General features: G+C 37.6%; 1 protein-coding gene across 3 annotated transcripts in view; it reads right to left on the reverse strand.

The window, feature by feature from the left end:
- PTPN3 (protein tyrosine phosphatase, non-receptor type 3) overlaps positions 1-22,666 on the reverse strand; it is a 190,129-nt gene that overhangs the window by 71,716 nt on the left and 95,747 nt on the right. For 2 of the 3 annotated variants that reach the window (XM_014938685.1, XM_014938684.1), the window contains exons 3-8: positions 21,200-21,354; positions 11,230-11,337; positions 11,047-11,104; positions 8,919-8,997; positions 7,402-7,446; positions 6,421-6,473 (exon numbers count right to left, since the gene is read on the reverse strand). In XM_014938685.1, coding sequence (XP_014794171.1) covers positions 6,421-6,473; positions 7,402-7,446; positions 8,919-8,997; positions 11,047-11,104; positions 11,230-11,337; positions 21,200-21,354 — 498 coding nt within the window. The remainder of the gene's footprint in view (positions 1-6,420; positions 6,474-7,401; positions 7,447-8,918; positions 8,998-11,046; positions 11,105-11,229; positions 11,338-21,199; positions 21,355-22,666) is intronic. The other variant, XM_014938683.1, reaches the window with a different exon arrangement.

The raw sequence follows: 22,666 nt of genomic DNA on the forward strand, positions 1-22,666 counted from the left end.
CTTCCAAGCTAAATTTCCCTGTGGTTCTTTCTCACATGAAGTGATTTTTGACATCCAAGCTTTCTGCTACATGACCAAGACAATTATTTGCTTAGTTCCAGTTTTAGGAATTAATTGTTGGTTTTGAATGCTAACAGTACCAAAATACCAGCATTTCAATCTAGCCCAATTTCCACAGGCAGGCCCAGAAAATATAATAGTAGAGAAGATAAACCTTTAGCTTTGAATAACAAAGGGTGACTTATTTCTACTTCCCATCTATGTGATAACCTTCAAGGTACAGAAAACAAATTGGTCTCCAATTCTTTAGCATTTTTTCGTAAGCAATAATAAAAAAAAATGCATACAAAGGAATAGCATCAGAACCTATTTCTGTGTATGGCACTCCAAGTAACTACAGATGTCAGGAGGCAGAGGGCATACTACAGCTGGATGAATGGCTTACTGGCTAAGCATGACAGGAAATCAGTTATAAGTAGTATGGACAACTTGGTCCAGATGACTGCCTACAAAAGCTGGTCCATGAAAACAGGTTTAATATCAACTTTCTAAAAAACCTGACAAACATACAAAAAAATAATAATCAAATAGTTTGACATTAAATTTGTAAATTTTTGCAGCATTGGATATTTTAGGTGACATGAATAAAGCACAAATGTGAACTGAGTTGCCTGGTTTTAAAAGAGGACAATTACATAAGCAGATCAGGTTCCCAGTGGAACAGAAAATAACCAAACAATGGGACACGTCTAGCATATGAGTTATATAACTAATTAAACTTCAATCAAAGAGTAAAAATCCTCAGGTATAAAATTACAATCCAGAATGAAAAAAAGTTAGGGTCATATGACTGGCCTCCAAATTAGGACAGCAATAACGACTGACATGCTGAGATGAGAGTGAAATATAATATCAAAGGCTAATGATAAATTTATCTTCATATTAATACTGAGGTATAAAAGAAAAAGATACTTCCTAAATCTGTACAATCCAATCAGTTTAGACATTTTAAGTGACTGCTGCTTGGCACAAGTAGAGAACAGAAGAAAGATGATGCACTGCACAGCATAAACTAAAGCAGTTACTGTTTCTCAACAGTAACTACAAAGTATTCAGGTGTGAAAATGCTTCTGGAATCAGAAAATAATTCATTACTGCAGAATTCAGTTTCAAAGGACCAACATAAAAATGGAGACCCTTACTAAAGAGAGACTAAAAAGGAACACTGAAATGAGCAAAATCCATGTAGATGTAAAGATGAAACACACCATGTTGAAAATGGTTATCAGAGAGAGACTCCAAAAAGGACTGAAACCCTCATACCTGAATGCTGAAAGGAAAGGTGTTGTAACAAGTGGAACCTGTATCCAAATAAGGACAACAGCATGAACTCTAAACCACTCAACCACTGAGCAGGAGTGATGTCCCTACTGGACAAGCAGAACTAGCCATCATGTGGATAAAACTAGTCTATTTTGTAAAGGGAGATAATAATACTTCACACTCAACAGCCCTTTAAAAAAAAAGGTTCAGTATAGAGACGACTGTAAATAGCTGCTTATGAACACTTTTGACAACTGGTCACTTTGTGGTAAGACAGAACAAGAAATCAGGCATTAATAAAAACAAAAGAACATTTGCCAAAAAAATTCCAAAGATACACACACAATGTTGGTCTCCAAGATACTATTACCACTCAAGAAAGAAAAATGAGTTAGTCATTGTGATACCCTTTATGGAAAAAAAAAAATAAAATTAAAAATCAGCAGCTCAAAACCTAGCCACAGTTAAACAGCAATAAAAGGAAAAGTCACAAGGAAAAGGAAGGAACAAATTAGAAAACAAAAGTTATACTGAGTTGCTATTTCTGCATCTCAGATACAATATATATTTCAGAAACCACACAGTCACAATCAGAAGCGTTGAGAAAAGTAAAGTGTAATCCAAGTACAAAGAGTATTTGTTTTGAAAAAGTATGGGGATAAAAGATTTATGGGTATAGTTATCAGTACTCTCAAAACACTAAGAGATTTTGCAGAACTAAAGCATCTTAAAACTACTTTGATCTTCTGTCATGTATGTTGTCTTTCAGCATTCACCACCACTCATCATCATAAGTATAATACTTTACTACATGAAATTTGACCTTGGGTAACTGTTCTTTTCCCCTCTTTAGTTATGTTTCACAGAAAATATTTAATGGATCCATCCACCTTAGAAATACAGAAGAATAGTATAAAGTCTACGAGGCACTATAGAAAGTCAGCTCCTTAAGTTCCAGCACTGGCCAATATCCCAATCTGGTGTTCTCTACTCCACAGATTACAGCATTGTATTTTGTTTTGAAGTGTTAAAGATTCAAAAAATGGTTTGTGGCATAGTGGAAGAATACCAGACAAACAATACGTGAAGTAATGATCTCCTGAAGTGGCCTCTGTGTTGCCTAGCGCAACTGTAAAATGTAATTAAGGGAAAAGAGTCCAAAACAGCTGGAGAGCTGCTGTGTATAAACTATCAGGACAGCCTTAGAAGAGCTGCTAGCAAAGAGCAATCTAGACTACAGTGAACCACATGGAAGAAAACAGGCATGTGTTTCAATTAATCTCTCCAAGGAGATTCTTGTATCAGGAGTTTCATCACACAGGTAACACTCTGGTGCTGCTGATGACAGGTACTGTAAGTCATGACAAAAGGTACCTGTGACTGAACAGCATTGCTGCAGGCTTCAGAAGAACAGAAGGAACATGCACAATGCTCAGACTACCCAACACATCTGGTAAATAATTTCAAACACTGGAAATTCTGCTTAAAGTTCTCTTTGTTCATCCGGTCTGATTTTGGTTCTGGGGCATAAGGGCTACAGGTGCCCCAGAGAGTAGCAGGACCCTGACTGACCTCTAAGCAAATCTCTAATCTCTCAATTTACATCATGTCCTTCTGAGCACTATTTCACTTCAAGAAAGCATTAAGTGGGGGGCACACACAGAGAAAAATACCCAAATGTTAGCTATAAAAAGAGGCAGGTGTCCTTAAATTAAGAAGTCTGACATTTCAATGTAATTTCTATAAAAAGAGAGAGGGGTAAAATGAAGGCAAGTTAGAAGAGTCAGGCAAGCAGAACGTTGATGGGGGAATTATATGGCGCAACTCTCGCTGTGGAGCTACTGTTGATGTTCCTCTAAATCTTACAGCCCACCTCCTCCTCTGGTATCTCAGTCTTGTGGTGTTCCCAGAATTCTAACAAACTCTTAGTCTAACTCCTGAGGGACTTGCATACTAAGCGCAGCTCTCCTTGAGTCCTCACCCTCACCAGCTTTCCTTTTCTTAGAAGAGGTTAAAGCCCATCTGAATCCCAAGCGACCACTTTGGGATCAAACTCCCAAAGATAGATAGCAGTATGTACAGAAACATCCTAGTTCTCAAGGCAGAGCTGAGAGAGGAACAATATCACAGGAGGCAAGACAAAGATCCCAGTCATAACGAATCACTGAGCAACTGATGCTCAGGAAAAAAAAAAGCTTAGAAGTATTCATAACATCTTTTGTTGGCTTTGTTGCTGCACTTTAGGTACAAGTCCCAGCCCAGCAAAGGATTTACGCACATAAGAGCATAATCCCACAAAACCCAAGGGACTTCTTACATACCAGTAGTTAGTCATTTAAATACTGTTCTGGAAATGGGATCTTACTACATGAAGTGATAGAAAAGAAGTGGTGCTACATTAACCTTGTGACATTTTAAATGAAAAAAGTGATAAACACTCTGCATAGGTCCCTTATTTAATTTTATAGACTGTACAACATTCCATTTTACACTAGTAAAAACCAAGCTGTATGATTGATTTTATTGTTTTTTCAACATGAGAGTATCCTTCAGACTATTTGAAAGCATATCTTAATAAGTTCTCCTTAAGAAAGGATTTCAAAATCTACTGATCATTTCTGTCACAGCACATTTACTGATAATAAGCTAACAACTTATTCTTCAAGTGCCTGAGCCGTATTCGTAATCAAGTTTAGTCACATGCTATTTGGACACAGTATTCACACCCACTTGCGTTCCCCTGTAACTTAGCACCACCAGACAACAGAGGGTGTGCCACAAGGGTGCACAGTAACATATCAGAGCTTTATTTCAGAACCACAGTGCTGAACCCAAACACCTGTGCAAAGGCCACCACAGAGAAGCAGCACTTCAGCAGCACAACAGACATCACCGCTAAGTACCCCTTTGCACAACTCAGACAAAGCCTGTGAAGGTCAACCATACACCTGCCACATGTGAAAACTACAGTTAAAAAGCAAGAGCAGAAATATCAAACATCAGGACTTCATGCACAATGAAAGACATCTGCCTCACGACAACTGCTCCACCTTTTAAATAAATAACCATAAGGTTGTCAGACAATGATTTCCCCTTCTGCATACAAGGGAAGTTACAGAAGGAGAGAACAGCCTGAAAACCACTAAGAAGTGGCAGTAATAAGAAATATCTCATTTTGAACCAACCCATTGCAACTTCAGACAATGGCTTTTTAATAAGCAGATACTTCATATCCAAGAACTTCAACTCTCCTTAATAAGTATGATTAGAAATTAAAACACCAGAAGAAAACTATTTAAAACAATTTAAGTTGACAAGAATCCTAACAAATGTGACTGATAAGGAGACCTACACACACAAATTTCAGGAGGTCTTTTCTATGCCATCATCTTTAATTAAATGGCAAAAACCTGTTAGCCAAACAAAAACATTTTTTCCTTTACAGAAACAAATCTTTCTATTAGACTTTTCATTCTTTGCCAAGGCAGAGAATAAATATAGTTATTGTACAAAAAGCAACAGAAAGCCCATCAGCTAGCAAACAAAAAAGTTGTCTTTTTTTAATAACACCACTCCCTCCTTCCCCCCCAAAAAAAGAAAAATAGTAATAATAGCACTATCACAAGTTAGGAAAACAAGGCAAATAGGTGCATGGGAAATTTCAGAATCCTCAGGAAAGAGAAAGATTAAAATAGAGTACCACCCTTCCACAATCTTCACTGACCTTCTATCGTTCTCCTTTACTACAAATAACTGCATTAGTAGGTATCCAAAGCACCAAAAAGGGAACAGTCATAAAACTGAAGGGAAAACAGGAATCACTTTGGGATATGGTACCTGTGGCATTATAAAATTTAAAAATCCCATGAAGCCTAACTTTGTGATAAGGTGCTTGCATTCTTCAGTGTACCTTTAGACGTTTGTGCTTCAGCACAATTGGGTCAGCAACACTGCATTTAGCAATCCTAAAGGTTCAGAGTGTCTCAGCCCCACGGATACAGGAGCAGGAATGCATTTCCTTTGGCAACAAAACTGTGACTCCCAGCTACTATGGAAAACTTGTGGTTTCAACCATTCTTAATAAGAACTAACCACTAGAATGTGGTTAAAGTTCCATTTAATAAAAGGGTGCAACATATGATATACTTAAAACATAAAAGTGAATATTTCATAGCCATGAATCTATTTTCATATATACCAACAGTTTAGCACTTTCTCCTTTGAAAATCATATTTTAATTATTGGCTTGGTGTTCTTTCAAGCAAAAACTACCTCAATCATTTCTACAGACCTTGCTAGCCTTTCCATAAAGAATTGGGATAAAAACATATCAGCCAAATAATTACACAACCATTCTAGTATGCTTTCCCATGACAATCACTTTTACAAATGAACAAATCCCACTAAACCCTCAGCCTGCTGGGCTTTTTGTTGTTGTTTAATGAGAAAGGTCTTCCTCCAGCTGTTTTTCACTGTTTAGGATGTCTGTAAAGCATAGGATCAGACTCCATTTCAGTTTTCCTACAGAAGATGTTTTTCCAATATCACACTTAAAATTTCTTTTTGCCAGTTGCAGGCAGATGAAAAGGATGTACGTTCTCATACATAGCATCACCTTAAATTTATTGCAAGTGCCAGACAGTTTTACATATCCGACTGAAAAAACATTACATAAGAACATTGGAGTTTCTTAGTCAGGAGCTTAATTTCCCCTTAACTGTTCTCTAGATGACCACTTATTTCCCTGGAATGCTTTCCCATAGCGATTTAACACACAGTAAGTTTCATTATTTTGTTTCCAGTGACAATGAAAGCCTGCCTTTTTTTGTCAGCAGTACAACCACACATAAATAAAAACGATGTTACTCTTGCATCAACCTTCTTTTTAATAGACTTAACAATTACACTTTTTCGATTTAAACTGCCTGAAGGTTGCTTTAATCACCTGCACCTTCTTTACAAAGCATCACCTTTAGCATTTTGAATATTCAGCTAGCACAAATAAAGAAATCTTTTCTTGTTTTTCAGTGTTGAACAGCAGAGAAGGTAGTCAGTCAAATACATTTATTAACAAAATAATGATTGGTTATTACTTACATTGTACTGCATATGATGCCAGGACAACAGCAGAATTAATGGGGCATGACAATCTGGAAAGAAGGAGGAATATTTTAATTTAGACAAAGAGTGTATAAATGTATTTTTAACAAGGTCTCTGCAATTAGTTTTGTACGTGAAGACTCATTTATCTTCAAAACATATCCAATTTTTTTTGATAGTTTGATTTGTCAAAGTACAGTAGGACTGAACATTAAAAGCTAGTTGCTGTGTAACAGGTTCTTAAGTGAATGGTAGTTAACTAATCCTAAAAGGACATGCTCATATTCTTCCTGGATGCTTATTCTGGAAAGCAAAAAAAGACATTTTTATGGGCCTCTGGACATTGTTTTAGTAGCTGCAGTCTGGTGTATTTAAAACTAGACACAAACACTAAAATTAGCCAAATGCCAAGCACAAAGACAGCTCTGATCTCATGACCAAAACTGACTCCATAAAAGAAAAAAGCCAACACCTAAAAGCAATTTACACTTGGCAGCAAATACTCAGACCACATTTTTCCTCATTTTAAAAAAACGTGCAAACACGTAAGAATCACAGGCAAAGAAATCGCTAAGTATACGCCCCCAGTATAGGGAATACAACCCTGAAATCACGGGAAACAATAACATGAACTGCCCTTTGCTACTCCCTCCTGATTACCACAGTAGACAGTGGGTCCCCACGTTGGAATACCATGCCTGCCACACCATGCCTTGCATAAAGATCTCCCAGGTTGACATTGTACCTGCAGACACACCTGCAGCATCTCCTACAGCTCATTCACAACAGGCTTCTAAACTGGTCTTAATAATTGAACTATGTAAAAATTTGTAATGTTTCCTAGCAACTTTTCTTTTAAAGCAGTATTATTTCACAAGACATTTTTATAGTAACGATACCCTCAGAAAAAGGCTTTTTTTGTTTTTTCAAAATTTTATTTTAAAAAGAATTATAGAGGAAATTGAAGATTATTATTACCTTCCTTCCACAATATCAGTCTTCAATTGCAGGAAGAACAAGTGCCTAGAAAAGATTTTTTTTGAAAACAAACATACATTTATATTTACATTTAAAAGGTATGGTTCAAATGGTTACACATATTAGTTTATTTTATTAGATTTCCTAACAAAGTATACAAATAGATGAATAAAGCTTAGTGGCATTTACAAAGATACAATCATACACCCACTCATCCTCACAATAGCTTTAAAAATCTTTGGTTGTCTATGCTGTAACTCCCATACCACAATAAACACTACAGAAACCAAACCATTACAGATGCTCTCTTTATCCCAGGATTATTCATCATGGATGTAACTTCAAAAAAAAAAAAAAAAAACCACAACCAAAAAACACCACTAAAACCAAAAAACAGCCAAAAAACCTAACCCCAAACTGTGCTAGCCTATCTTGGAACTACTCAATTGAGGCTGAGACATTTCTCAAGTGGCATGCGCTAACAAAAAACTCTTAAACAATTCTCCAACAGCAGTTCAGTCTTGCTCTCAGTTGTGTTTGGCAACATTACTTTATAGTGATATTGGATGTGAGGAACTATAAAAAGCAGGTCTTTGAATAATTTCAGTTTAAAACTGCAGAACAGCTTACAACTGCATGATTAGCAAATACCAAAACAGGTCAATAGCTAAGTTTTGGTTTTTTGTTTTTGGGTTTTTTTTTTATAAGAAATATCATTTAACATGCTGTACTATTTATATTCTCAAGTCATGGAAAGTAACAAACAATGAAAATGTTACAAAAACGCCAGATTAATGGATGCCTGTGAATTCTCAATTCCAAATTATGTGCACTAAACAAGTATTCAGTTAAAGCCTTGTGACAAGTTAATTGAAAAGTACTTATTATTCATGTACCCCACCACTCCAAAAACTCAGGGATAGGTTGAAAAAAAAAATAAATTTAAAAGTCTACTATAAACTGAAGCATTCTAGATCTTTGCAGGTTACAAGTCACAGGCAAACTAGAAAACAAGAACTGCTATCTGTTCCTCCTGAAACAAAATAAACCCCACCCTCCCACACCCTCGGCATTAAATCTACTGCACATTTTCAAAATTGACTCAGTGTTGATACAAAACTTCTAACATAGGCCTAGGGAATGAAGACAGCTTAATCATTGAGCTTCCCTATTTTTTAATCATTGCATCTGATTAATTAAGGGATCAGAAAAGGAGAAGAAATGCAATTAGCAGATACTTCAACCAACAAAAAAAAAAAACCTCCAAAACCTGCAAATAAACCATCTGCCATCTTTGTACTAGCTTATACTCTGGCTGTATTTTGGAGTTGTATGCTGTGTATAGAAGAAAACATTCACTATGAGCATTGGATCAAGGTGTCCATTCCAAACATATTTAACACAGAGTTATATGAAGTTATCTACTTAATAAAGCATAGTTTGCCAAGCTGTGGAGATGGGAAAGGAGGGCTTTATACATTCTTAGTTCATGGAAGCAAACATCAAACATAAGTTACCTGGTTTGTTCTTGCTGAAGTGTGTTAGGATCAGGTATAAAAAACCTTACACGAAAACGAAGGGTGCAGGGAAAACCTCCTGCAATATTTTAGAAGAGCAAATCAAATTATTATTTTTTTTGAAAGAAAGAGCCCAGGGTTTTTATTTCTCTATTTAGAGAAATATTACATGAACAACCACATAGAAATCTCATATATTTTTCTATTGAAACTAAAAGAAACCACAAGAAGTCTCCTGCTCCCCCAACTATAAAAAGAAAATACTCTCAAATATCATGTTCATTTAAAATACTTTGTATATGCTACTTTACATAAAAGGCATTATTTGGTTATCTTTGCCTCATAGGTATTAGAAGAAGAAAAAAAGCAGCAAATCTATTTGAAGCGCCTCAATTGGGATAATGCTCAATCCTATCTTACATATAAACACAAGAAATTAACAGAAGTTCACCATCTTAACTTCATGTATTTTTATTTCAATTCATACAGAATGTACAGCATATGATAGAAATTAGAGAGCTGGAAAACATAGCTCAGCTTTCACAGCACAAATTGGGACAGTGTCACTCAGTCCTAAGCAGCTATGTGGCAGGGTCATGCTGGCCAGCTTTTCCTTTTTGGTAAGCATTCTGTTACCCAAAGCTGTTTATAAACAAGACATACTAGAACAACACGTGCACTTGGAAGTGTGTGGTGTTTGTTTTTTCATTATTTGTGTTTTAATAAAAACAAGCTTTTTTTCCCCCTCATTCTACTCGAGACAAGAAATTGCCAGAACCTATACATGAAACTGGCTCCACTTCCCTCGACCAAACCCCCTCCTCTTTATCTTCCCTGTCAGGAGGAATTTACTGGCACCATGATATGACTACTGCTTTCACAGTCACAAGTGGTGTTCCTCAAGGGTCCGTGCTGGGACCGGTGCTGTTTAACATTTTTATCAATGATATAGACAGGGAAATTAAAGGCACCATCAGCAAGTTTGCGGATGATACCAAGCTGTGTGGTGTTGTCGATACACTAGAGGGACGGGATGTCATCCAAAGGGACCTGGACAGGCTGGAGAGGTGGGCCCAGGTGAACCTCATGAGGTTCAACATGAGCAAGTGCAAGGTTCTGCACCTGGGCCGGAACAATCCTCGCCACCAATACAAACTAGGGGGTGAGGTGTTGGAAAGCAGCCCTGAGGAAAGGGACTTGGGGGTTCTGGTGGACGAGAAGCTGGACATGAGCAGGCAGTGTGCAGCTGCAGCCCAGAAGGCCAATCGCATCCTGGGCTGCATCAAAAGAAGCGTTGCCAGCAGGTCCAGAGAGGTGATTCTGCCACTTTGCTCTGGTGAGACCTCACCTGGAGTATTGTGTGCAGGTCTGGAGCCCTCAATACAAGAAGGACATGGACCTGATGGAGCGGGTCCAGAGGAGGGCCACAAGGATGATCAAGGGGATGGAGCACCTCTGCTACAAGGACAGGCTGAGGGAGCTGGGGTTGTTCAGCCTGGAGAAGAGGAGGCTCCGGGGAGACCTAATAGCAGCCTTCCAGTACCTGAAGGGAGCCTACAGGAAGGCTGGGGAGAACCTGTTTAGAAAGGCCTGCAGTGACAGGACGAGGGGAAATGGCTTCAAGCTGGAGGGGAACAGATTTAGATTGGAGATTAGAAGGGGGTTCTTTACTGTGAGGGTAGTGGAGCACTGGAACAGGTTGCCCAGGGAGGTGGTTGAGGCCCCATCCCTGGAGATATTCAAGGAGAGGCTCGACGAGGCCCTGGGCAACCTGGTCTAGTTGGGGGTGTCCCTGCTGACTGTGGGGAGGTCGGACTAGATGACCTTTGGAGGTCCCTTCCGGCCTGGGAAATTCTATGATTCTATGATGTCCAACACTGTTCAGAAGCCAGGTTTAGCTGCTATTACTGCACCAAAGTCAGTGACATACCAGGTCTTATTAGCACACAGGTAGCAGTAAGAGACATAGAAAGCTCTGCTGAAAAGACTGGCAGAGGTAAGACTCACTTTTAAAGAAAATCTACCACCTGGATACACTAATTTACAAGAACTGTATTTATTCTAGTCACAAGAACACAGAAAATCAAGAGTACACAGTTACAATCAAGATATTAAAAAAAAATCTTACCTTTTAACTGCTTTCTAATAGGTTTGTTTGGTTCAAGCCATCGCTGTGAAATGAGAAACTATTAGATAGATTAACAATATTTACAAATAGATACTGTTTATTTATGTGTGTGTGCATGTATATGTGTGTATACATGTATAAACACATATACATGCACACACATTTATTATTTACTATACTTACAGGTGAATCTACTGAAGTTTCATTTTGCTGTAAACCAAAATATTCCTTTTCTGTCACACCCAACTGGTTGTAGGTCATATCCAACAAAATCTGTCCAGTGTCTTGTTTCTGAAAACAAGTAAACTTTGTAAGTGAAACTCTACAAAATTTACATATTAAGATACAATCAACTGAAATAAATTTATTTTTTAAAAAAATATAACTCAAGGATAAAAATAGCTGCTAATTCATTAGTTCAAAATTTTTCAATAAGTTTATTCTGATAAAAGTGTCCTGGGGTTTTTTGGTTGGGTGGGGTTTTTTTAGAGGTTTCTTTTCCAAAATACATTAGGCATGTCAACTCATATTATGAGATTTCACATGAACTCAAGCCCCTGAAGTGGGTCCAGCAATTTAATTTTAAGCAGGACAACTTCTCCCTCGAGCACAGCCTTTAGGAGCAATGCTGTTCTGCCTGGCCATCAGCTGCAAGGATGGCTTACAGCCACATGGGGCTGCTCTGGCCCCTGCTGTCACCACCAAAGCAGCTCTCTGTTCCCACAGCAGCTGTGAAAAGGCCAAATCAGTACACACTATAGGATGAGGGGAAAAAGGTAGGGGGGATGCTGTAGTCCAGCCATAAGGTCCTGTACTTCAGCCTGAGTTCCCACCTCCCCCTCAGCCTCCACATGCTCAACTGTTGCTCAGCCACCCCACTGTCTGCCTAGGCGTCCCTCAAGACAGGTGTCACTGGTGTAACTGGGGAATTACACGGGCACTGGAGATCCAGAAGCCTAGGCATGGTATAGTTTTCCTCGAACCAAACAAGTATCTCCATGCCGTGGCGTTTTGGAGAGCAGATTAACCAACTTCTGCCAAAGAATACTGTGAACCAAGTCTACCAAAAAGCCCAACCGCAAAAAGAAACAAACAAAAATGCCTCAACAAGACCGCACTCCTAAATATGCTAATACATAATAAATTGCTTGCAAACCTGTACAGCATTTCAGGACCAGATTTTTATATACTAAATTGCTGGACAGAACAAAAATCAGACTGGTTCGCTTGTATTTTTTCTATTCAAAAAATTATAGCCAACTAACTTTTCACATGATCTTCCAAATCTCACTCTTAAAAGCAGAAATAAATTGCGCACATGCAAAAAAAGAAAAATTTACCCGAGGAAAATTATTTAGACTACAAAAGACAAACACTTTGTTCTGAAACAAATTTCTCAAAAAAAAATTGTGATTTAATTAAGTTTTGGATTCTTAAACAGATTTCTTAATTTCTTAAACAATCTCTTGAAACAAAGGACTCAGGACAGTGACCACATTTTTGTGGAGGGCCCCGGTATTACTCATTGCATAAGAGTCATCACTTAAGCCAAGAACGCAGTATATTGTAAAATTCTTTGTCTAGACTTTGTTTATTATACAACACGATGTCCTCTTCAGAGAACAGATTTATTTTTTTTTTTAACAGACTACCCCACTGTTGTAATTGAGTGCTCTAAATAGTAACATATTCCATAGCCTTCCATTATCTCATAAAAGAATCCCTCCTATTTAAAAGATGGGAAAAGAACAAAGATTCAAGTAAAAGATACCCACCTGACTACCTTATTTTGGAGGATGGAATATCATCCAACACTTCCTACTGCTAGAGCAGAATTCCTAGTAGCTCATTTGTGACTTGAATGCTCAGTGTTTCTACATCAGGCTCCAGATGCAAGGTAAAATAATAGCCAACTACTGGCCTCCTGTGAAAAGCTGTGCCCATTTCTCTGGAGCAAAGTCCCATATGAAGAAAACAATGTAGGCAAGACTTGACTGTCGTATATGACACTACCCTTTCCCCTCCAACAGTCTCCCATCTTGTTTAACTTTCACAACAAACTGTTGAGGTGTCACAACAAATGTGAGTCCACTCAGGCCTGTAAGCGTGTGGCCATCTAAAGCAGCAGCTCTGTCCTCTCTGTCTTCCCCAGCTGCACATTCCTACTCTCCCTTTCGAACAGGCTACTGTTCCTTGTGATACTCAAACCACAGCACTGATCGACCCCAATTTTTTTTCTGAAATAGCATGGACCTAGATTCAGCTTAAAAACTGAGATCTGAGCTGCAGGTAAGGATCACACGACCAAGCGTTCCTTGACACACACAACTGGCAGATGTCAAGCAGTTCTGAACATCAATAGGTGGGCTCCACTATGAAGACTGAGATTTGCTATCAGAGATTATCCTTATACATACACAAGAGCACCCTGTGGAAACAGCAGATGTCACGTTAACCCTCTGAAGTAATGGGCATTTCCTGGTGTGACTGTATTAATCTTTAGCACTGCCTTACTATACACAACATAGCTGTTTCCCCAGGGTTGTGTTTTTATAAACAGAATGTGAAAATGTTTTCAAGGGACATCACATGACACCTACACAACTCAGAAGCATAATTGCACATCTGTGGTGCATACTTACATGAGCTAAATGAGCAACTGAGGTTATACTGTGACCAAAAGGAGTAAATACGGGGGATGAGACACACAGTTTATTGAAAGAATGCATTCAGGCATCTCGGGTTTTGTTACAAATGGGGCCGGAGAAGACCACAGAGGGCAGATTCTTCTGCTAATTTTCTCTCTGAATTTCAACACTTCCGAGCCCCTTCAGGCTCCTTTCTTTGCAACAGCATTATCTCCTAATTCCCTTCTCGTTTTTCATGCTACTGGTTCTTCAGCCCAATTCAGATGCCTTCACCTTCTCTCTCCCCACCTCTCACCATGGCATCCCCCCTTTCCCCCAGCACACATGAACCACTAAGCCTTCTCACTGCTACTCTCTAAAGACAAGCAAGCTCCCTATCACTATATTCTTGCTCAGCAGTCACAGGTCTCTCTTTGCAATGTTCCCATGGTCTCCCAACCCTAAACTCAGCTGCTCAGCCAGTCTTCTCCACATACATAACTACTATTTCCTTCTCTTCCTCCCCTCCACGTTTCCTATCAAAAGCCATTTCCAACACTACTTTTCTGTGGCTCCAGTTCTTGTTCTCTGGAATCAAAAGCACAAAGTTTCTTCCACAGTACCTAGACCAAGTATAACTCCAGCTATCTAAGCTAAATACAAAATGTAATTTTAAATTGTTAAAGTCTTCTTCAGTTGTTATAACTCCTAAAGCCCAAAGTTTTTGGTTGTTTTTCCTCAGGAAAATTTATATTTACTTTGTTTTACTTTGTAAATTTACTTTGTATAAAATATAGTAAATATAAATTTGCTATCAAGTAAATTTACTTTGGCTTTGTTTTAAGAAACATCTGAATTATTTTTCAACCTATACAGCTAAAAATAAAGTAATGGCACATCCCACACTGCACAATCTTCAATCTATCTTGCACATAAACTGTTTTGAGATCAAGGTGTAAAGTGAGGCAGGCTAAGCACCTCACATCACTGCTTTTGAATTTTGACATCCGTTCTAACAATCCATAGCCACGATGTACTCTAATACTACAACGTGTCAAGTGCTTTTACAACACACCATCTTTTAACTCCCCTCCACCATAGGAAAAGGGCAAAACCCCACTCAGCTAAACTGTGCATTAGAATCAAGTTCTTCTTAACCTTATTAACCATTACAGCAATTAGTTATAACATTCTTAATAAAGCTCTTGCCTTTCTACAGCGACATAAAATTACACACTTTCCACACTAGCCTATTCTGTCACGGTGACACAAGCTTTTAAGATAATCTTCAGAATGAAGATTTTCTACTAAAAAGAAACATTTTCAAGAGGTTTGCTTGTTTCCACCATGAAAAGAAGTTTCCATTTATTTCATCTTCCTGACATCTACCAATCCTTATTTTGAACTGTTAAAAGCTTTGCATCAGCCACCCCATAACCACAGACCATTCACCTCTATTTAAATCTGCCTTAAAATGTATTTCGCCTTATGTTGAATAGGCCAAAAATTAATATTTAAAGCAGTCATAACTAACAGCTATTACGTTCTGCCTGAGCCACATGAATTTCCTGCTATGTTTACGGCATTTAGATTAGTCAAGTTAAATTTCTAGTAAGCTATACAATTTTGAAGAGAATGAACCCCTTCGTTATTTTAATTTCAAGCACTGCCTAGGAGCTTGGGTGATCAAGACCCGCTGTGCTAAGAACTGCATAAGTGTGAGGACTCTTAGTTCTTTGGAGTAAATATGCAAGTAATCCTTTTCAGTTTGTTAACTTCTACAAGGTAAGTAGTACAAAGTGACACTTTAAGAAGACAATGCAATATATAGCACATCTCCCTGTCCCTCTCCTCTGCAAGAGCTTTGCCCCCACTTTCTGGCAATGATAACCTCACAGTTAAGCACCACCTAAGCTTTTGCAAATTCAGTCTCACTTCAGACACAATATCCATTGCCCCTCATGTGTTGTTTGAGGTCATCCTTTCCCAATTTAGTCTGTAACAGTCATCCACCACCAAACAGCTTGTGTCCTTTGGTCTCAATACGCCTATGAGCTTGAACAAAGTGCTACAATTTCTTTTAATTTCCACGCTAGTTTTCCACACAGCTAATTTATTTGCTGTTCTGCTAACTCTGTCCTTTTCTTTTCCTGGAATTTATTTACTCCACCTGATGCCTTTATTCGGAGCATGCAAGATTTTGTTTAGCTAGAATAAACAGAACAGCCTCTTCTTTCCTTAGGACCAGACTCTTGCACAGCATCCCAGTTGTACTTTCTGTGCCTGCCTGACTGGAACTTCCCTCTCTTGCCTGCAAGTAGCCAGGATCCACACGTGACATTCGCTAGAGGGTAGCTTCGATGCCAAGACTAACACTGTTGATACTTCCTTGACACTGGCTGAAGATTCCTGCCTGGTGCATAATAGCGCTCACCTTTTTAAGAACATGAGCAGCTCACTCTGCAAAATACCAGCGTTCTCCTCTATTGTTTGCAACTGAAAATAGAGCTTAAAAAAAACATTACCTCATCTATGAAAGCTATTAGTTTACACTACTGATTTCCCTCACTGCAATTACTCCTTGTTCAAGATAACCTATCCGCTGCCTCACATTCCTGTATCATTTTTATTGTTAATAACGTCTCAAACTTTACATTTTTGGTTTACTGAAAAAGATTAATTACTAACATCTTAGTGAAATTTGACAGTCAAGAATTTGATTAATGTCCTTGCACTGTTTAGCATCTCCTTTTCAGCAAGATCTACTCCCACTTCTTGAGCCAACTCCTTGCCCATCCCATAACTCTTCTAGATTCCATACACTCCAGCACAGTATTTTCCTATATAAAGGTCACACAAAATATTTATCCAAGCCCACAGAGTTTTGACCCACTGCATTTCCTCCACCTTAAAAAGTATTTAAAACAAACATATACATGACGTTAGTCATTCCAGTTCTAACTTTGTAAAAAATTTCTGCTCCACCAATTCTTTCCTTCAGCATTTATTACGAAGTCAGGCCCCACAAAGGGCTAAGGCTACCAAGCCTGCTACAGGTCAGATCACTTTCTCACTGTCCTCAAAGGCATCATCAAATTTCATACTGTCTTACTGTTTTCCAGTCAGAGTATACTGCTCCGCCTCAATATAAAACTAAATATTTGTTGCCAACCTGAAACTTCATATAGCAGTTCTCTCAACATGCAGTGACACAGATTAGCACTAAACCGTCTTGTATTATCAAACAATACCCAGTAGGGAAATTGAGTGACAAATAACAATTCTGCATCCTTGCATTTTACTGTAAGCAGTTTAAAATCATAAAATTCACACCCACAATCAAAAAGAACCTTTAAAACTTGTATCTCTGCCCAGTATTTTAAACATACCAATAGTAATTGTTGGTGTTAATTGTAGCAATCATGTTGCTTCTCAAATACTGGAAAAAGGAGCTTAACTGAGATGGTAGGAAAGGAAAAACATTCCCTATGATTTGAATTTCAAGTTGTGCAACTTTTCTCATTGTTACTGCCTAATCATTTTATTTCTAGAAGGAGATCCTATTACTAAAAGCCAACTAGTCTAAAAGCAAAAGTCACAGGTACCAATATACAACAATTAATTCTTAAAGACAATGCAATACAGAAGTGATCTGACACTAAATTTTATCCCTTCACAAAAGTCAATTTACTGGAAATTGAGAGGTATACTTCATTCCTGGTGGTCATTCCTGGTAAATGAGTCAAAGTAAAGCAATAATGGGAAATTCCTGAATGTTTATACAAAAAGTTACAAATAAATTCACATTATTGCTCAATGTACACCTATTAAACACACCCAAACACAGTATATGAGCACATTCTGTATATATTAGAATGTCCACTAACATTTTCTCCATGTGGAAAGCTTATGCGTTATAACCTTAGAACAAGACAGAGGTAACACAAGAGGCAGAAGTGAACTAACCTTATCACAAAATTCAAACACCTGAAATTTATCAGAAAGTTTCAAGAAAACCTGGATATAATTAGAATCAAGTCCATCTGTACTCCCATGTGAACTTTCTTGATAATGATGACATAAGAACTGCGTAAGAACAAATTTGCACGAATCAAATTATGCAGCTATCTTCAGATTTCTCAATAGATAGAAAGTCCCTCAGATTATTTCCATAAGCAAAATCCACCTTCCTTCTTCCTTTGTCCATTTTAGGATATTTGGTTTTATTGACATCGCTACAGATGCGACCACTGGGAAAAGAAAGTACCATCAAGCAGAATGGTAAACAGACCTATAGCTATAACTTCGTAAGTTTCACAAGCCCATGCACTTTGCTAAGTTTTTCACGAAAATCAGCTGTGTGGGCTCTATAAAGATCCTGTTGCTAGAGAATGAAAGTTATATCTCTATTTTCCCTGTTCTCTAAAAGGTTCAGTATTTGGAGATAACACGAATGTTCTACCATCATTTTATTACTAGTTCAAAATTTAAAAATATCTAAGTTGTTCTTTCCAGTGTGTCAACAGTTTGTAAGTTTAGGCTAATCTATTATCTCTGTATTAAATTTAAATCCACCTCAAATTTACCAGTCTTGAGCATCTATGCAGTGCCAACAAATTATTAGAAACAGCAACTTAAGAATATCTATTTGCTTAAAGCCACAGCAAGTTTCTCTTGAGTTTCTTCTTACCCTTATGTTTCTTTTCTTTGATGTTATTTTTCTATATAACCATGCTATGTCTTTGAGGAAAATAAATCCTTTTGCAGTGAGAATTCTGTGCTCATATAGCTGCTACATGAAAAAGCAGAAGTCAGCATTTTTCAGTCTGTTGTCATTAGAACGGAAACAGTCTTCAATTCCACTTATGCTATTAAATGGACAAAGGCCAAGCTTTGAATATTCTGCTTTTCCCAATTCACTTTCCACTATTTGTGTTAGCCAAGTATAATTCTGTCTATGAACGTCAAGCATACTTATGTATACATGAATGTTAGCCTAATATTAGTTCAAAGTGTAACACACATCCAAACATAGAGCTTTCATAAATCACAACCAGGTACCACATGCCCACAAACATACAACCAACCTTAATTTTCCACTGATACACTGAAGTTAAGTTCTTTTAAAGAGAAAACACTATGCCCTATGCTTTAAAAGAGGTGACCCTGTTCAGTTCCAACTCTCCAAACTCAGGAGACAAAAATTCAACAGGTATCAGCAATAACAGTAAAAACTTGGAAAGTAAAAAACTAGAAAATATATTACGATATTCACAAGACATAATATGTCTTTTTAGCAATGTGTCTATGACTAGTAATTTCAGAAAGCACCTTCATTTTAATAATATATTACTATGTTATTAAATATATTGCTGTTAATTTGTCTTGTGGATAATCATGCCATGTGATGTGCATATTTTATTTCTTAAAATTATAGAATTATTAATTGACATGGCTCCAGAAATAAATAAAGTATGGAGCAAAACCAGATGTATAGATCATGTATGGATATGAGAAACAGTTTCTCTAACGCAACACAGAAAGACTTCACTAGTGGGGAAAATCTGTTCAGAGCAAAACTTATTTTTCTTCAGTACGTGCCTAGCTGATTCCCAGACTGACCACAGACCTGAGTTACTCTTTGCTCACAGACATAAAACTGAGTGATGTTGGCAACTAAAATAAAAACACACACATAGTCAGGCACAAACTTCACGAAGCTGAATTTTTCTATTAACGTAAGCAAAACTTGGATACAAATTTTCTACAGCTGGCTTCAAACCCTTTTGAGAACCGGACCTTGTGACACAACCAGAGTGCAGCAAAGCCTGTTCTTCAGCAAACATCAAGGTCAGATAATCAGGAAGGGCCATCCCGGCAGATAAGTGCAGGCTCCCTCACTACCCGTATGAAAGCTCAGTACTCAAAGAACACAATCTTCTGGTAAATCTCTTCCTGGAATTAGCCCATAACATAGTGGTGTAGCCACCCTCCCTGCTTCGTTTCAATGAAGCAATCACGGGTCCTGCATTACCCCAACAGCAGCTCAGCATTACAGCTGCAGTAAAGGAAGACCCTTCTGATTCCTGATGAAGGAGGTAACTAGCAGGGATATTCTGGGGCTATGCTGAAGGCAGGGAGAGAAATCAGCTGGGTCTGGAGTTTCAAAATGGTTCCCCATTTATCGCATTGCATTCGCTGCTTAAAGGATTAAAATGAGAAGCAAAGTTCACCTGTACAGTGCTGGACTTCAGGCCAAGCACTAAATCTACAGCTGCATCAACACTTTTTTATAAGGAAGAATATACTACTATGCATGGAATTCAAAAAGTTTCAAATTCCTCATTTTTCAAAGATCCTCATGCAAGGAGGGAGGGCGATTATGCTAGCTCATTGACAGAGAAGGCAATCCTATACGACATGCTGGAGACAACAATGGAAATTGTATACTAATGCATTGCTCTTTCTCTTATATACCTGCTCTCCTGGTACCCCACTCCCAACTGTTAGCCACTTTATGTATATACACACATATAGTATATAAAATATATAATAAAATATGAGACCAAATCTGTACCTATTAGAATGAAAAGCATCTGTTTGTCTATCAAATCATATATATTTCAATAAATACCCAAAGTCCAAAACCAAAATCAGTCCACAAAGAGAACTGTAATAATGCTTCGGAAAAATATCTCCTATAAGAAAGCATCACATAATCCAAGATACCCAACAACGCAGCTTCCTCTCAGAGTAAATTGGGTAAAACAAGCATCATATACACAAATTCACACAATTACACTTAAATTCATCCATAGTTTTCCTGCATGGTCAGATAATTCTGAAAATTGATTGAGGAGTGAAGACATTTCCTTTGTTTTCACCTAAAAATTAACTAATACTTTTAATCAGTACTGAAGGTTATAAACTAAATTATTTACAGAATAAAACACAGTAAAAATGTGGAGTAGAAACATCCTTTAAATCCTCTTTCCCTCCCTGCTCCCAGATAAAGAGACTACATTTAAGTACCAAAGACTGAACAGAACTGTCCTACTAAGCCATGATGTCATCACTATTTACATCATCTCTGCATTTCACAAAATATGTACTAGCACTACAGGAATTTACAAGGCCTCCTCCTTTTAGCACTACCAGTTCTTTGGCAGGAGAAAAGTAGGAGCACATCCAAATTTGCAAGTCCCCTTTAAATACGAATTACTTATTCATAGCTGATAACGATCACCGGATCTGTTTCTTCATGACTCCCCTATCATACAGAGGACCTTTTTTCAGATACAATCTGCATGCCATGATTTTATGACATCTCAATTTGTTGACTTTAAAGAAAACTAAAATAGCACTTCATAGATCCATTTCATAACCAGCAATTCTGCAATTCGTAATGGCAAAGCTACATCTTCAACATCTTTTGGAAATCCCATGCCTCAGGGTCCCACATATGATTACAGCTTTCAAACAAATTTCTGTATTTTTAAAAAGAAAAAGTAGTTTTCCAAACTTACGTTGACTTTGAAGCTTTGTACTGAGCCATCCAAAAAGTGGACGTTACAGATTATTTCTGATCGGGTTTTCTCTTTTGGTAGTTCTGATGCTCGTATGTTATTTATCCTCCCACCTAAGGCTCGTAAACGGGAGTTCATAACTATTGCTGAATAACCTATAAAACAAAAATTATGTTTAATAACAGTTCTTACAATTCACTACGTTTGATCTATACTTCTTCAGAGAAACCCACAACATCATTAAGACCTCATTACACCCCAAATACCTATAGTAACAAATACTTCTTATAGAAAAGAATACATTGTAAAATTAGCACGTTGTAAACCAGAACATAAATACATATATAGAGGGGCTTCCATGTCCTAAACGTGGACATCCTAAAGAGAATCACAGGTAACCCCTGCAATGTGTACTTAGGTTAGGCATGGGCCATTGCCTTAGTTTAAATCAGTAAAAAACCCAAACACCTACTATAAAGCAGGAAGGCAGTCCCAAGACAAGTTTAACATCTGTAACTAGTAAATCCCTCACCCCCTTATAGATTTCCTACATATTTCTTTATTTACCATAGAAGTATTACTAAAATAAAACAATTTGGTTTATTCTCAAGAAAGTCTTCAATTAATGCAAATCACATACTGTCAAATAGCATTTTGTTTCAAGAATATATATACAAACGCCATATGTAAGGCAACTAGAATTAACATTAAAAGCATGTCAATATTTTACAGCCTGGCATACATAAATTCATGAAGGCAGAAATTTATATCCAAGAACACCACCCCACCAAAAAAAAAAAAGTTTCTTTTATTGGAGTTGTTTTTCTTCTTTTTTTGGAAAAATCTTCATGAACACCAAAACTCTGAAAACCAGTTTTCACAAGCAAAAAACCCAAACATAACAACCTCCCCCAACAAACAGAAAAAAACTATTCATTGAAATAAGAGATGAATTAAATACAGTCAAGCCTGTAAACATTTCAAGCCTCTCTTCACTGGATCAGTTTACCAATTAACATCAGAGCATATAAAGCCAGTTGGCAAGCAGAGCAGAGGATAGTTTTCCAGGTTAATTACCATACCAATTACCAAATCATACCTCACTTATTAGAGGCTAACTACAAAGAGACTTGCATAATGCAAGTGTTTCCTAGACTGCCAGCCAAGCTAGACAGGACCAGTGTCAGGACTATTTTGGAATTTTCCCTTATTTGTGTATCTGCCTTAAAACACAGGCTGGCTTTTCTTGTAACTAACTAAAGAGACTGAACAATTTAGAATAAAATCACTTAAATTCTGAAACGTAGTATCTACTCACACATCACTACAAAAAAAAAAAAGTGAAATGCATGAAGAGCCACGAGATGCAAAATTGTATAAAGCACTAAAGACAACAAAGCAGCGCAGTGATCCATCCTCGGGTAATGATGTGTAATCTATACTTAGAAGCAGCTAAAACAATTCCCT

Source organism: Calidris pugnax, unplaced genomic scaffold (assembly GCF_001431845.1).
Source record: "Calidris pugnax isolate Ruff unplaced genomic scaffold, ASM143184v1 scaffold13, whole genome shotgun sequence".
Taxonomy (NCBI): Eukaryota; Metazoa; Chordata; class Aves; order Charadriiformes; family Scolopacidae; genus Calidris; species Calidris pugnax.